This window comes from Rhinatrema bivittatum, chromosome 13 (assembly GCF_901001135.1).
Source record: "Rhinatrema bivittatum chromosome 13, aRhiBiv1.1, whole genome shotgun sequence".
Classification (NCBI taxonomy): domain Eukaryota; kingdom Metazoa; phylum Chordata; class Amphibia; order Gymnophiona; family Rhinatrematidae; genus Rhinatrema; species Rhinatrema bivittatum.
Window position 1 is genome coordinate 49431682 of NC_042627.1, and position 14810 is coordinate 49446491.

The window sequence follows — 14810 nt, forward strand, 5'->3', positions numbered from 1 at the left end:
GGATTCTGAAACATTTGTATAGCGCAACAAAGCTGAGCCATTATGTGTTCCGAGATTCAGGCAAGAACACTGCTGCCTCCTAGCTTTCTGCATTTAGGGGGATAATTTTACAATAGCCTGCCAATATGCACATAAGTTGCAACAATTTTCAAAGTGGACTTCTGCACCTAAATCCCTCCCAGGAGGGTGAAACGTTGCAGGACCCATCTTTTGGAATTTTTTGGCAGCAGGGTTGAGAGAAGAGCCCTGTATGAAGACTTTCAGGCAGGAAACATTGAAGAGCTTTAGTTTTTGAATAAGCTTATGACAGGTGTTATGTATGCTTATCTGGATTATGTTGTATTTTAATTTTAATATGTCCGTCTTAAGCCTTATGCATGTCGATTCTGTAACCGCCTGGGCTATGGGTAGGCAGGGTAATCTTAAATGTTTTTAATAAAATTTTATTGAAATATCCCTCCAAACTTATTTGCAAAACGTTATTTGGAAAGTTTTCTGGAAATTTAGACTCGTAAGTTTGAAAATCCCACTCTGGGGAATGCCACTGCGAACAGGTGGCATGCGCATGTTTACCAGAAATCGAGAGGATAATTTTGTAAAGGGCCATATTTTCTTTATAATTATTGTAAACTGGGTATGTTCTAAAATGAAATGAGCAATATTAAAAACGTAATAAAAGGAAAAAAAAGGTTACTGCATGTTCAGAGGATCATTTTGTAACTCCCTGTTTAGCACTGGTTGCAAATTGTATTTTTCCTGCTGAAGTGGACTCTGGACCTTGCCTGCCCCTCGCCTGCCAAAGCAGGCCATATTGATCTCAAGCATGTCCTGAGCGACATTTACCCAGTCAGTACTAGGGTAATTGAAATCACCCATTGTGATTATATTCTGTCTTATTTTCCATTCCTTTCCTAATAATACCTAACCTTCTGTTTGCTTTTGTAACCATTGATGTACACTGGGCTAAGGATTTCAAAGTGTTTTCCATAGTGATTCCAAGATCCTTTCCCTGGGTGGTGATTTTTAATATGGATCCCAGGATTGTGTACTTATAGTTTGGATTATTATTGTTCCCTATATGCATCACTTTGTATTTGTGCACATTAAATTTCATCTGACATTAGATGCCTAATCCCCCAGTCTCACAAGGTCCTCTTGCAAGCCTCAAAATAGGCTCATGATTTAACAACTTGGAATTATTTTGTGTCATTTACAATTTTGATCACCTCACTCATCACTCCCTTTTCCAGGTCATTTGTGAATATGTTAAAAAGCACCGGTCAAGTACAGATCCCTGGGGCACTCCACTATTTACCTTTCTCCATTGAGAGAAATGACTGTTCTACTCTGTTTCCTATCCTTTAGTCACTTACCAATCCACAACAGGATATTGCTTTCTATTACATGACCTTTTCATTTCCTGATGAGTCTCTCATGAAATACTTTGTCAAACACCTTCTGAAAATCCAGATACACTATATCAGCCAACTCACCTTTGTCCAAATGTTTGTTAATCCCTTCAAAAAGAATTGTAGGCAAGACTTCCCGTTGCTAAATCTATGTTGGCTTTGCCCCATTAGTCTGTGTCTATCCAGCTGGTCAATAATTTGGTTTCTTTAGAATAGCTTCTATCATTTTGCTTGGGACCAACATCAGGCTCACCAGTCTGTAGTTTCCTGGATCATTCTTGCTAGCTCTTTTTAAAACTAAGCATTGCATTAGCCATTCTTCATTGTTCAGGGTACCATGGTTGATTCGAATGAGAAATCAGAGATAGCAAAATTGCTTACCTTGTAATAAGTGTTATCCCAGGACAGCAGGATGTAGTCTCTCACATATGGGTGACATCATTGATGGAGCCTTATTGCAGAAAACTTTCTGTCAAAGTTTCTAGAAACTTTTGACTGGCCCTGTGAGGCCACTGAGCATGCCCAGGATGCCAATGATATTCTCTGCCACAGGGGGTCTCTCTTCAGTCTCGTATGTAGCAATAAGCTTTAGCAAAAATTAAATAATAAAACGTATCGGACCCCAACTCCACGGGGTGGCGGGGTGGGTTTCGTGAGGACTACATCTTGCTGTCCTGGGATAACACCTATTACAAGGTAAGCAATTTTGCTTTATCCCAGGACAAGCAGGATGCTAGTCCTCACATATGGGTGATTAGCAAGCTAGAGGCTGAGTCATTTTGTAGTGAAGCAACAGTGAAGTATTGTTGTTGAAAATGAGGCAGCCGAAGATCACAGTAGATTGGATGTAGAAGGAGTTGGGATTAAACTGGAAACAAGTTCTTTAAGACAGATTGTCCATAGGCTGAATCTTGTCGTCCTTGTTTGTCCAAACAGTAATGAGCTGCAAAGGTGTGAAGTGAACCTCCATGTTGCTGCTTTACATATGTCAAGAATTGGCACTGAACGATAGTGTGCTACTGAGATTGACATTGCTCTCACTGAATGCGCCTTTTCTCGCCCTTGGAGAGGAAGTCCTGCTTTTTCATAGCAAAACTGTATACAGTTGCTAGCCAGTTGGAGAGAGTATGTTTACCCACTGCTTTTCCTGGTTTGTTTGGATCATAAGATACAAAAATTTAAGTGGATTTCCTGAGGACTGCAGTGCGGTCTAAGTAAAATGCTAGCGCACGCTTACAGTCTAAGGCGTGTAAGGCCCATTCTCCTTGATGAGAATGAGGCCTTGGAAAGAATGTGAGCAAAACTATGGATTGGTTCAAGTGCAATTCCGTAACTACTTTAGGAAGGCGTTTTGGATGTGTACGGAGAACCACTCTGTTGTGTAGAAATTTTGTATAGGGTGAGTATGTGACAAGTGCTTGTAACTCATTAACCCTTCTAGCCGATTGTAATGGTTATAAGGAAGATAGTCTTCCATGTGAGAAATTTAAGATCATAGGAATTCATGGGTTCAAAAGGATAACGCATGAGTCTTGTTAAGACCAAATTCAGGTCCCATTCTGTGACAGATGGCCCGAATTGGTGGTTTGAGGTGAATTAAGCCCCTCATAAACCTACTGACAAGAGGTTGTATGGATATTGGTGCATCTCCCATCTTGTTATGGTAAGCTGAGATTGCACTTAAATGTACTCTACAGATGATGTCTGGAGACCAGAATCTGAAAGATGGATAAGTAGTCTAGTAGAGAAGTTGTGGGGCAGGAGAAAGGGTCAATATTCTTTGCTGTGCTCCACAAAGTAAACCGTTTCCATTTCGAAGAATAATTCTTTCGTGTTGAAGGTTCACGTGAAGCTAGAAGCACTTGAGAGGACATTGGTTAAGAACATAAGAACATGCCATACTGGGTCAGACCAAGGGTCCATCAAGCCCAGCATCCTGTTTCCAACAGTGGCCAATCCAGGCCATAAGAACCTGACAAGTACCCAAAAACTAAGTCTATTCCATGTTACCGTTGCTAGTAATAGCGACGGTTATTATCTAAGTCAACTTAATTAATAGCAGGTAATGGACTTCTCGTCCAAGAACTTATCCAGTCCTTTTTTAAACACAGCTATACTAACTGCACTAACCACATCCTCTGGCAAGAGTAAAAAAAACGATTCACATCTACTCGTTCTAGACCTCTCATGATTTTATAACACCTCTATCATATCCCCCCTCTCAGCCGTCTCTTGTCCACGCTGAAAAGTCCTAACCTCTTATTCTTTCCTCATAGGGGAGCTGTTCCATTCCCTTTTTTCATTTTGGTAGCCCTTCTCTGTACCTTCTCCATCACAATTATATCTTTTTTGAGATGCGGCGACCAGAATTGTACACAATATTCAAGGTACGGTCTCACCATGGAGCGATACAGAGGCATTATGACATTTTCCGATTTATTAACCATTCCCTTTCTAATAATTCCCAACATTCTGTTTGCTTTTTTGACTGCCGCAGCACACTGAACCGATGATTTCAATGTGTTATCCACTATGATGCCTAGATCTCTTTCTTGGGTGGTAGCACCTAATATGGAACCTAACATTGTGTAACTGTAGCATGGGTTATTTTTCCCTATATGCATCACCTTGCACTTGTCCACATTAAATTTCATCTGCCATTTAGATGCCCAATTTTTCCAGTCTCACAAGGTCTTCCTGCAATTTATCACAATCTGCTTGTGATTTAAGTACTTTGAACAATTTTGTATCATCTGCAAATGTGATTATCTCACTCGTCGTATTTCTTTCCAGATCATTTATAAATATATGAAAAGTAAGGGTCTCAGTACAGATCCCTGAGGGACTCCACTGCCCACTCCCTTCCACTGAGAAAATTGTCCATTTAATCCTACTCTCTGTTTCCTGTCTTTTAGCCAGTTTGTAATCCACGAAAGGACATCGCCACCTATCCCATGACTTTTTACTTTCCTTGAAAGATTGAGGGGTTGCAGGATCAAGCTTTTCAACATCCATGCTGTCAGGGATAGGGATTGAAGGTTGATGAGAGTGGGAGCTATACCCAGGCGAATTGGTTCTCTGATCGAGAGGTCTAGAAGTGTGGGAAATCATACTTGTCAAGGCCAATACGGGGCTATGAGTATCATGGACCCCTGTCCTGTTGTAGGCTTCACTAGAGTTTTGGTTTATGAGCGGAGGATACGCGTATAGAAGGCCTGAGTTCCAAGGGCGAGCAAGGTGTCCTTGGCTAGATGGTGATTCTGTCTGTGCAGAGCGCAGAATTTGTCCACTTTGTGATTCAGGCGTGATGCAAAGAGGTCTATTGTTGGTTGTCCCCAACATTGAAATATCTTGGTCGCTACTAAGAGATCTAGGGACCATTTCGTGTGGTAGGAACTGACGGACTGAGTCGATCTGCCACTACGTTGTGAATGCCTGCTAGATAAGTGGCCCGGAGAAACATGAGTGTTTCAGGGCCCAGTCCCAAATCTGTGCAGCCTCTTGACAAAGGAGATTTGAACCCATACCTCCTTGGTTGTTGGGTACCACATGGCTACTGTGTTGTCCCGTTTGGATCAGAACAGTTTTGTGTGAAAGACAGGCCCTTGAACGCATGCAGCGCATAACGTATAGCTCGAAGTTCCAGGAAATTGATTTGAAATGTCGCTTCGAGTTTTGTCCAAGTACCTTGGGTCTGGAGATTGTTTATGTGGGCTCCCCAACCCAAAGTGGATGCATCTGTAGTTCAAGTTATCTGTGGGACTGGTTGTTGGAAGGGTAGGCCCTTGCGCAAGTTGTCTCTGTTCGCCCACCAAAGTAGAGATGAATGTAGCTGGTGGGTACTTGAATTGGAGAGGACAGTGGTTTGAACGGCTTGGATCCATTGTGATCTTAAAGTCCATTGGTTACCCTCATGGCTAACCTTGCCATAGGAGTTGACATGAACTGTGGAGGCCATGTGGCCCTAGTAAGGTTAGAAACTGATGAGCTATTGCTTGTTCCATTGAGTGAAGTGATTTTGCCAATAGGGAAAGTGTGTCTGCCCGATCCCCGGGTAGAAAAGCTTTTGAAAGTATGGTGTTCAATTCTGCTCCTATGAATTGAAGCAGGTGAGACGGGATGAGATGGGACTTTTGATAATTGATGAGAAAACCCATGGAGTGAAGTAGAGTAATTGTTTGACTGAGAGAAGCCAGAGCTCCTTGTTGAGATTGACTTCTGATGAGCCAGTCGTCTAAATAGGGAAAGACATGAATACTTTCCTTGTGCAAGTGTGCTGCATTACTGCCAGACATGTGTGAATACTCTGGGAGCAGAGGCCAGTCCGAATGGTAGCACTCTGTACTGGAAATGTTGATGACCCCACCATGAAGCGCAGATACTTGCGATGAGGAGGGAAGATTGGGAATCATTTTCTCTGCTTAGAAGATGTGTATATATAGTGGACTCCATATTTACACTGTACACTTGTATATAATTTATCCTCTCTATCTCTTTTAATTCTTACAATCCCAGTTCTTAGCCCTTGTTAAATGTAACTGCATCGCTTCTTCACATTTATTTATGTTTTTGGTTACAGTTTTGCACCCCTGTTATCTGTAAACCGACATGATGAGAACGAGTTCTTGAATGCCGGTATATAAAAACCTTAAATAAATAAATAAAATAAAAGTGACTGTAGATCCAGAGAACAAAGCCCAATCTCCTGTTTGAAGAACTGGAAGCATGGTGCCTAGAGATACCATCCTGAACTTTTCTTTCTTCAGAAATTTGTTAAGATTTCTGAGGTCTAGGATGGGACGTAGGCCTCTGGTTTCTTTGGAATGAGGAAATAACGGGAATAGAATCCTCTGCCCTGCTGAGTCTGGGCACCAGCTCTACAGCTCTGGCTCTCAGAAGGGTGGATAATTCTACTTGTAATTGGATTATGTGATTTTCGCTTAGAGAAAAAGGTCTCTGAGGAGAATCTCTTGGAGTTGAGAGGAAATTGAGTTGGTAACTCGAGATATTATTGCAAGTACCCATTGGTCTGTGTTATTTGTAACCAATGGTGGTTAGAAGGAGGATACTCTGCCTCCTACTTGGAGGATTTGGTTGAGGATTGAAGAGATGGCTTTGGTCTCTGAGAAAATCTCAAAAGCCTGCAGCCGGTCCCGTCTGCGGCGGAGGTTGAGGCCTAGTCGCCCTAGGTTGTCTGGGCTGAGCTCTTTGCTGCGCCTAGTAGATCTGCCCCTTGATTGCTGGAGGGTAATAACGCCTCTGACGATAGAAGGGTCATCTAGATTCCTTTCTTGGAGGCCGGCAAGATGACTGGGTAGCAGGATCCTGCGGAATTAACGAAAGTTGGCGCAGGGTTTCTGTGTGTTCTTTTAATTGTGCTACCGCATCTTGTACTTTGGAACCAAAAAGGTTATCACCAAGACATGGTAAGTCAACTAATTTTTTTTGGACCTGAGGTCTGAGGCCTTAAGCCATGCCCAACGTCTTGCACTTATACCAGAGGCCGCTATTCTGGAGGCTGTTTCAAATCCATCATAAGCGGCTCGGACTTCGTGCTTGCCAGCTTCAAGTCCTTTGTGAATGATTGCTTGGGCTGCTTCTTGATATTGCTGTGGTAATGATGTTGAAAACTCTTGCATCTTTTTCCACAGATTTCTTTGATATTGAGTCATGTATAATTGATAAGATGAAATTCTGGTATTTAACATGGCTCCCTGATAAATTTTCCTTCCCAGGGAATCTAAGAATCTATGATCCTGTCCCAGGGGAGTGGAGGAATGTGGCCTTATCCTTTTTGACTTCTTTTGTGTGGATTCCACAACCACTGATTGGTGTGGAAGCTGTGCCTTTTGGTAGCCAGGAACAGACTGTACCAAATAAGTAGTGTCCATTCTTTTATTGACAGCAGGTACTGAGCATGGATGCTCCCAGAGCCGATGCTGTAAGTCCTGGAGAACTTCATGGACAGGTATGGCTAATACTTGTTTTGGAGGATCCACAAACTGGAGAACCTCCAATGTTTGCTGCCTAGAACCTTCCTCCATTACCAAGGTGAAGGGTATGGTGTCTGCCATATCCTGAACAAAATTCGTAAAGGATAAATCCTCCGGTGGAGATTTCTTCCTTTGGTCTGGAGGTGAAGGATCTGTCATAAATTCTTCAGAGGAAGTGTCTGTATGCCCATCATCCCAAGTACTGTATAAATCTTCCTGATGTGGAGATATCGGAGAAGATCTTGGTGGATGAGGAAGTCCTGAAGGACCTGGTTGCGGATCATCGAGGAGTATCCGTGCAGGAACTTCTTCTCGTGGCTTGAGTGGAAGAGCACCGACTACTTCATCAAATCTCTTCATGAGAAGTTGGTACAGCGCAACTTCAGGATGCCCTGGAGCCCCAGGTGACATCAGCATCGATGGCATCGGGTTCTGGTATCGAAGATGAGTCGGCGTTGGCATTGATGGTCGTCTCGGCATCGACTTAGGTTGTGGTGTCGGCATAGATGCAGGCATTGGCTTCGGTGGAACCACCGGCATTGGTTCGGGAACCGGCATCGGTGGAGGCACCGGCATCGGCGAAGGCGCCGGAATTGACATCTGTTCCTTTAAGGCCTGGAGCACCGCTTGACGGATGAAATCCGACAATTCCTGCAGAACAGCTGGTGCAGGCAGAGCAGCTGTACGCGGTGGCGGTGGAGGTGTCTATGTTCCTTCCACAGAGCCCTGTGGAGGTTCAACAACTGGTGCGTCTCCATGGGGTGAAGGCCCTGGCGTCGGAGGTACCAGTGTTTCCTGAATTCTTGGCCGTTTCGCGGTCGATTCCTCTGGGGAGAGAAGCGCCGCAGGTGTCGATGTGTGTCGATATCGATGACTGTGCTTTGAGCGGTGTTTGATCACTGACTTCGTCGATGCTATCGATGGCGATGGATGGTCTCCCGACCCTTCTGGATGATGATTTTTCAAAATTATGCGTTTTGAGACTCCGGCTGGAGACGATTTAGTCGATGTAGAGGGAGATGGCAGAAGTTGTAGATGGAATAAATGCTCCATCTTCTCTTGGCGGGCCTTTCTTCCCTTCGGAGTCATTTCTGCACATTTAGAGCAGGTTGTGACATCGTGTTTTTCCCCCAAACAAAGCACACACTCAAGGTGTGGGTCTGTAATGGACATTGTCCGATTACAGATGGGACATTTTTTAAGTTCCGTAGCCATTTTAATGTCTACAGTCGTCGATGAAATGAGGAGAAAGTGTGAGAGGAAATCATTTTTACTCAGAGAGTAAAAACGAGACAATGATTACTCACCAGCTGGTGGAAACCTGAGAGATCCCTTGTGGGAGAATATGAATGAGAAAAAAAGTGACTTTTAGTCAGCAAAACACTGTGAGAAAACTCACAAGGCTCCTGCTCCGTGATGCCTATAGCAGCGCGGAAAAATGAAGACTGAAGAGAGACCCCTGTGGCAGAGAATATCATGGCATGCTGGGCATGCTCAGTGGCCTCACAGGGCCAGTCAAAAGTTTCTAGAAACTTTGACAGAAAGTTTTCTGCAATAGGGCTCCATCAATGATGTCATCCATATGTGAGGACTAGCATCCTGCTTGTCCTGGGATAAGACTAGTAATAAGTTAGCAAAATTATTTTTTTAGTTTTTTCAGAAATCTGGGGTGTATACCATCTGGCCCTGGTGATTTGTTGCTCTTTAGTTTGTTGATTTGCTCTTTTACATTTTTTCCTGTTCACTATGATTTGATTTAATTTCCTCCAAATCATCTCCCTCAAAGAATATTTCAGTATAGGTATCCTCCCAACATCCTTCTGAGTAAAGACTGAAACAAAGAATTCATTTAGTTTTCCTGGCTATGACCTTGTATTCCCTGAGTGCCCTCTTTACCCCTCGTCATGTGCAGCATGGCTTGCATGGAGGTTAGGGTCCCACTCGCCGCAAACAGAGGAGGAGGTACCGTGTTTGGGTGAAAGGAAGAGAGCAAAAGAAGAAGGATGAGGGAGGAAAAGGTATCAAGGATGAGACTGGGAGGAAGGGGAACCAATGATCATTAGAAAGTGGATCATGCCCACTTCACTCACTTGCTTACACAGAGCCCACCCAATCACTCACACCCCACCTAGTTACTTGCACCCACATCTCACCTGCTTACTCACATCTCCTCACTCATACACACACCACATGCAGTCATTCATATGCACACAGCCCACCCAACCCACAAACTATACAATGCTAAAGATCTAAAATATCCACAATCATGAGGTTTAAAATAATGATTTTTAACATGTACAACATACCCAAATATCATATTGTTGAATAAAGTGAATAATTGTATGCCCTTCTTTTTTCTAAATAGCTCCTCCTTTATTTTCCCCACGGACATTTACTAAGAGGAGCTCATTTAAAAACTAACAGCACTACATATAACCCAATAAAATGCCTCCTTTACACGTCTGTGCTTTGTCATTCCTCTAGCAAGCTCGAGCATTACAAAGATCTAGGCAGGGGAAGAGAAGATTTAAGCAGATTCTCTGTACTTAAAATTTTGAACAGTTTACCATATCTTTCTCCTAAAATGTTTCTTTTCTTTAGTACTTTTGAGCAGGAATTTAAAGAGACTCTTCCTGTTGTTTTAGTGGAGAAGGAGACGATGCAAAGAATAAGAGAAGAGGCTGTCCTTAAAGCACAGCGAAAGTCGCAAGAAGAAGCAGAAGCAAGAGCTGTTAAGAAACGAGAAAATAAAAAATATGCTCTGGAGGTGATGATGAAGGTAAATTGAAATATTACTAAGTTCTAAAATCAAACAGCATAAATACTTTAAGGTGGCTTTAAAGTGAAATGTTGCCAGTGTTTGCTTATTGACATTAACAAGCAGAAGGTGAGATGTTCTAAATAGCCTCGGATCATCTTACATAGATTTCTTCTGTGAACGAGACGTTTCTTGTCTTTGCAGTGCTTTGACCTGTTGTTTCCATAGGCATCCGGTCTTGCTGATCTGCAGAGCTAAATGTGCTATGCCTAGACTTGTTGGCTGGAACTGTTCCCTTTCTAATTGCTCTGGAACTTTGGAATGTACAAAGATCTTATCTCCCTCTAAGTGCCTACAGTTCCCCACAGCTTGTAACTTGAAACCCCAGCCATTTGGAAGAAATAAGGGAGACACACGCACATACAAAGCGCAGTACACACAGACACAGCATGATCTCATAAACCTTTCTTTTGATAGAACCGAGGCTAATAAATGCACAATTTCCTAGTGTGTAGACAGATGGACTCAGGACTAGTGGGCTATGCTCCTCTGCCAGCAGATAGAGACAGAGCAAGCTGATGTCACAGTATATATACTCCTGCAGTGACACCAGCCTGCCAGTATTCTCCATCTCCAGCAGATGGTGGATGTGCAGCTCCCTATGGGGATTGCTTCAGAATTTGGAAGGAATAAGGAAATCCCTTCTCTCCTGCGGTGATACCAGATGGTCCCTCCCCCAATTGAGAATTCCTGAGATGATTTCCGTGGTTCCTCAGATGTGTACCTTGGTCTGGTAGCTGGATTTCCCGGGGTGGATTTAGCTGATTTTACAGCTTAAAAGCAGCGGGTGCAGGACGCCGAGTGCAGTGGTGATGGCACATGCCCTTTTCCCTCGCAGCCAGAGAACATCTCTGTACTCAGCAGGTAAGGCTGAGCTTGGGTAAGTTAAAAAAAAAAAAAGGAAAGGCAGAGATAGTGTAGAGGGGTTTACAGGACTTCCTCTGGTCTCCGTGCTAAGTGTACCATTCCGACATTCGTTCCTGCTTCCGTGGGTGTTAGGAGAACTGGGCAGCCTGGCAGGTTGAGCGGCCCCAGTGGGCTAGGCCCCGAAGTTAGGCTTCTTGCCTGCACGCTGCGCGTCCTATGTGTGTGTGCTTTACTACCCTCTATAGGACATCGGTGTGTGCAGTGCATCGGCTTTGCGCACATACTGTGCGCTAAGTTTTGGGTACCCCTTTTGCGTGCAAAAATTTTAAAGCATTGGCAGTGCACCCAGGCTTTGGAACACAGTTTGTGCGTGTGCTTTTTGTGGCACTTACTCTTGGGGCGCCTAATTTTTGTGCTCATAAATTTTGTGCGCTTGAAATTTTTTAAACTTGAGACAGCTGGATGCGCATTCTCTGTCGCCTGTGCACTGATAGCACTGATGAGCAAGCAACCTGAGCGCCTTTCTCTCTGTTGCCTGTCGTATTAGGGCATCTCAGCCTGACATGTCTTCTAACATGTCTGATAATTCACTTTCAATGCATATCCAGCATAACTGTCTGCTTCAACGGCAGGGGGAATGGAGAAAGGTGGATCTATATACAGACAACCAACAAGGACTGAATTATTTAGTCTGAGTGGGCAGGTGGGCATGGGTGTGGCTTGCTTTTGCGGCAGTTGCTACCCTAACTAATTGGGCTAGATATTTCACTTAGATGCAGTTCCAACACTGCTCTCTCATTAAAGGTGGGAGTGGAAGGGAAATAGAACCAAAAGTGCCAAGAGTAACATAAGTAAGAGAAAAAAAAAAAATTGCAAAACCTGCTGGGCAGACTGGATGGACTGTTTGGTCTTCTTCTGCTGTCATTTCTATGTTTCTATGTCCGCGCTGTTAAAAATGTTTTCTTTCTCTTTGACTGCCTTTACTGTTTACAGTGGGGGAAGTTTGTGTAATTGGGTTTTATGTATTTTTTTTTAGGTGGGAACAATGGATATAGTTTGACTTTTTAGAAAGCTTTTTTTTTTTTTTAAGTCCTGAGTTTGAATATTGTATATTGCCTGCAAAAGACCCTAAGGACTTGTATCTGTCAGCAACTGAGATGTTTATTTAGGATGTACCAGAAGGAGTGATTTTGCCTGTCATTTAAATATATATCCAGATTATGTATGTTTTTATGTGAACTGCATCAGGCCTTGGTATTAGCGGCACATAAGAAAATGCCATACTGGGTCAGACCAAGGGTCCATCAAGCCCAGCATCCTGTTTCCAACAGTGGCCAATCCAGGCCATAAGAACCTGGCAAGTACCCAAAAACTAAGTCTATTCCAGGCTACTGTTGCTAGTAATAGCAGTGGCTATTTTCTAAGTCAACTTAATTAATAGCAGGTAATGGATTTCTCCTCCAAGAACTTATCCAATCCTTTTTTAAACACAGCTACACTAACTGCACTAACCACATCCTCTGGCAACAAATTCCAGAGTTTAATTGTGCGTTGAGTGAAAAAGAACTTTCTCCGATTAGTTTTAAATGTGCCACATGCTAACTTCATGGAGTGCCCCCTAGTCCTTCCATTATCTGAAAGAGTAAATAACCAATTCACATCTACCCGTTCTAGATCTCTCATTATTTTAAACACCTCTATCATATCCCCCCTCAGCCGTCTTCTCCAAGCTGAAAAGTCCTAACCTCTTCTTTAGTCTTTCCCAGGAGGAGGTGTAGTGCTTTATGTCCGGGATGGCATAGAGTCCAACAGGATAAACATCCTGCATGAGACTAAATGCACAATCAAATCTTTATGGATAGAAATCCCTTGTGTGTTGGGGAAGACTATAGTGATAGGAGTATACTACCGTCCACATGGTCAAGATGATGAGACGGAAAGAGAAATGCTAAGAGAAATTAGGGAAGCTAACCAAATTGGTAGTGTGGTAATAATGGGAGATTTTAATTACCCCAATATTGACTGGGTAAATGTATCATCGGGACATGCTAGAGAGATAAAGTTCCTGGATGGAATAAATGACAGCTTTATGAAGCAATTTGTTCAGGAACCGACAAGAGAGGGAGCAATTTTAGATCTAATTCTCAGTGGAGCACAGGATTTGGTGAGAGAGGTAATGGTGATGGGGCCGCTTGGCAATAGTGATCATAATATGATCAAATTTGAATTAATGACTGGAAGGGGGACAAGTAAGCAAATCCACGGCTCTCGTGCTAAACTTTCAAAAGGGAAACTTTGATAAAATGAGAAAAATAGTTAGAAAAAAACTGAAAGGAGCAGCTACAAAGGTAAAAAGTGTGCAAGAGGCGTGGTCATTTTTAAAAAAAATACCATCCTAGAAGCACAGTCCAGATGTATTCCACACATTAAGAAAGGTGGAAAGAAGGCAAAACGATCACTGGCATGGTTAAAAGGGGAGGTGAAAGAAGCTATTTTAACCAAAAGATCTTCATTCAAAAATTGGAAGAAGGATCCAACAGAAGAAAGTAGGATAATGCATAAGTGTTGGCAAGTTAAATGTAAGACCTTGATAAGACAGGCTAAGAGAGAATTTGAAAAGAAGTTGGCCGTAGAGGCAAAAACTCTCAATAAAAACTTTTTAAAATATATCCGAAGCAGAAAGTCTGTGAGGGAGTCAGTTGGACCGTTAGATGATCGAAGGGTTTAAAGGGGCAATTAGAGAAGATAAGGCCATCGCAGAAGGCAGTTAGGGAGATACCCATATCAGAGAAGGTTTTCATGGGTAATGATTCAGATGGACTGAACCAAATCACAGTGAACCTAGAAGATGTGGTAGGCCTGATTGACAAACTGAAGAATAGTAAATCACCTGGACTGGATGGTATACACCCCAGGATTCTGAAGGAACTAAAAAATGAAATTTCAGACCTATTAGTAAAATTTTGTAAAGTATCGTTAAAATCATTCATTCATTCATTCATTCATTTATTTATTTATTTATTTATTTATTTAAACACTTTTATATACCGGTATTAGTTGCGGACATCATGCCGGTTTACATAGAACTAATCAAGTTTGGAAATTACATTGTAACAGGGAAAGGCAAAACTGGGAGAAGGGGTAATAAGAGGCAGCTAGGAAGAAAAGAATAACAACAAGGTTAACAAGACAACTGGGTCCTCAATATGAGGAACGCTGAAGCACCAGGTGGTGATGCATGGTGATCCATTGTACCTGAAAATTGGAGGGTGGCTAATGTAACCCCAACATTTAAAAAGGGCCCCATGGGCAATCGGGGAAACTACAGACCAGTTAGCCTGCCTTTAGTGCCGGGAAAAATAGTGGAAACTCTTCTAAAGATCAAAATCACAGAGCATATAGAAAGACATGGTAAAATTGAACACAGTCAGCATGGATTTACCCAAGGGAAGTCTTGCCTAACAAATCTGCTTCTTTTTTTGAAAGTGTTAATAAACACGTGGACAAAGATGAACCAGTAGATACAGTGTATTTGGATTTTCAGAAGGCGTTTGACAAAGTCCCTCATCAGAGGCTTCTGAGAAAACTAAAAAGTCATGGGATAGGAGGCGATGTCCTTTTGTGGATTACAAACTGGTTAAAAGACAAGAAACAGAGAATAGGATTAAATGGTCAGTTTTCTCAGTGGAAAAGAGTAAACAGTGGAGTACCTCAGGGAACTGT

At 42.7% G+C, this 14810-nt stretch overlaps 1 protein-coding gene across 1 annotated transcript in view; it reads left to right on the forward strand.

The window, feature by feature from the left end:
* Positions 1–14810, forward strand: part of DNAAF4 (dynein axonemal assembly factor 4) — a 109660-nt gene that overhangs the window by 25280 nt on the left and 69570 nt on the right. Inside the window, exon 3 of the mRNA XM_029575039.1 lies at positions 10048–10181. Within this exon, the coding sequence (XP_029430899.1) occupies positions 10048–10181 (134 nt within the window). The remainder of the gene's footprint in view (positions 1–10047; positions 10182–14810) is intronic.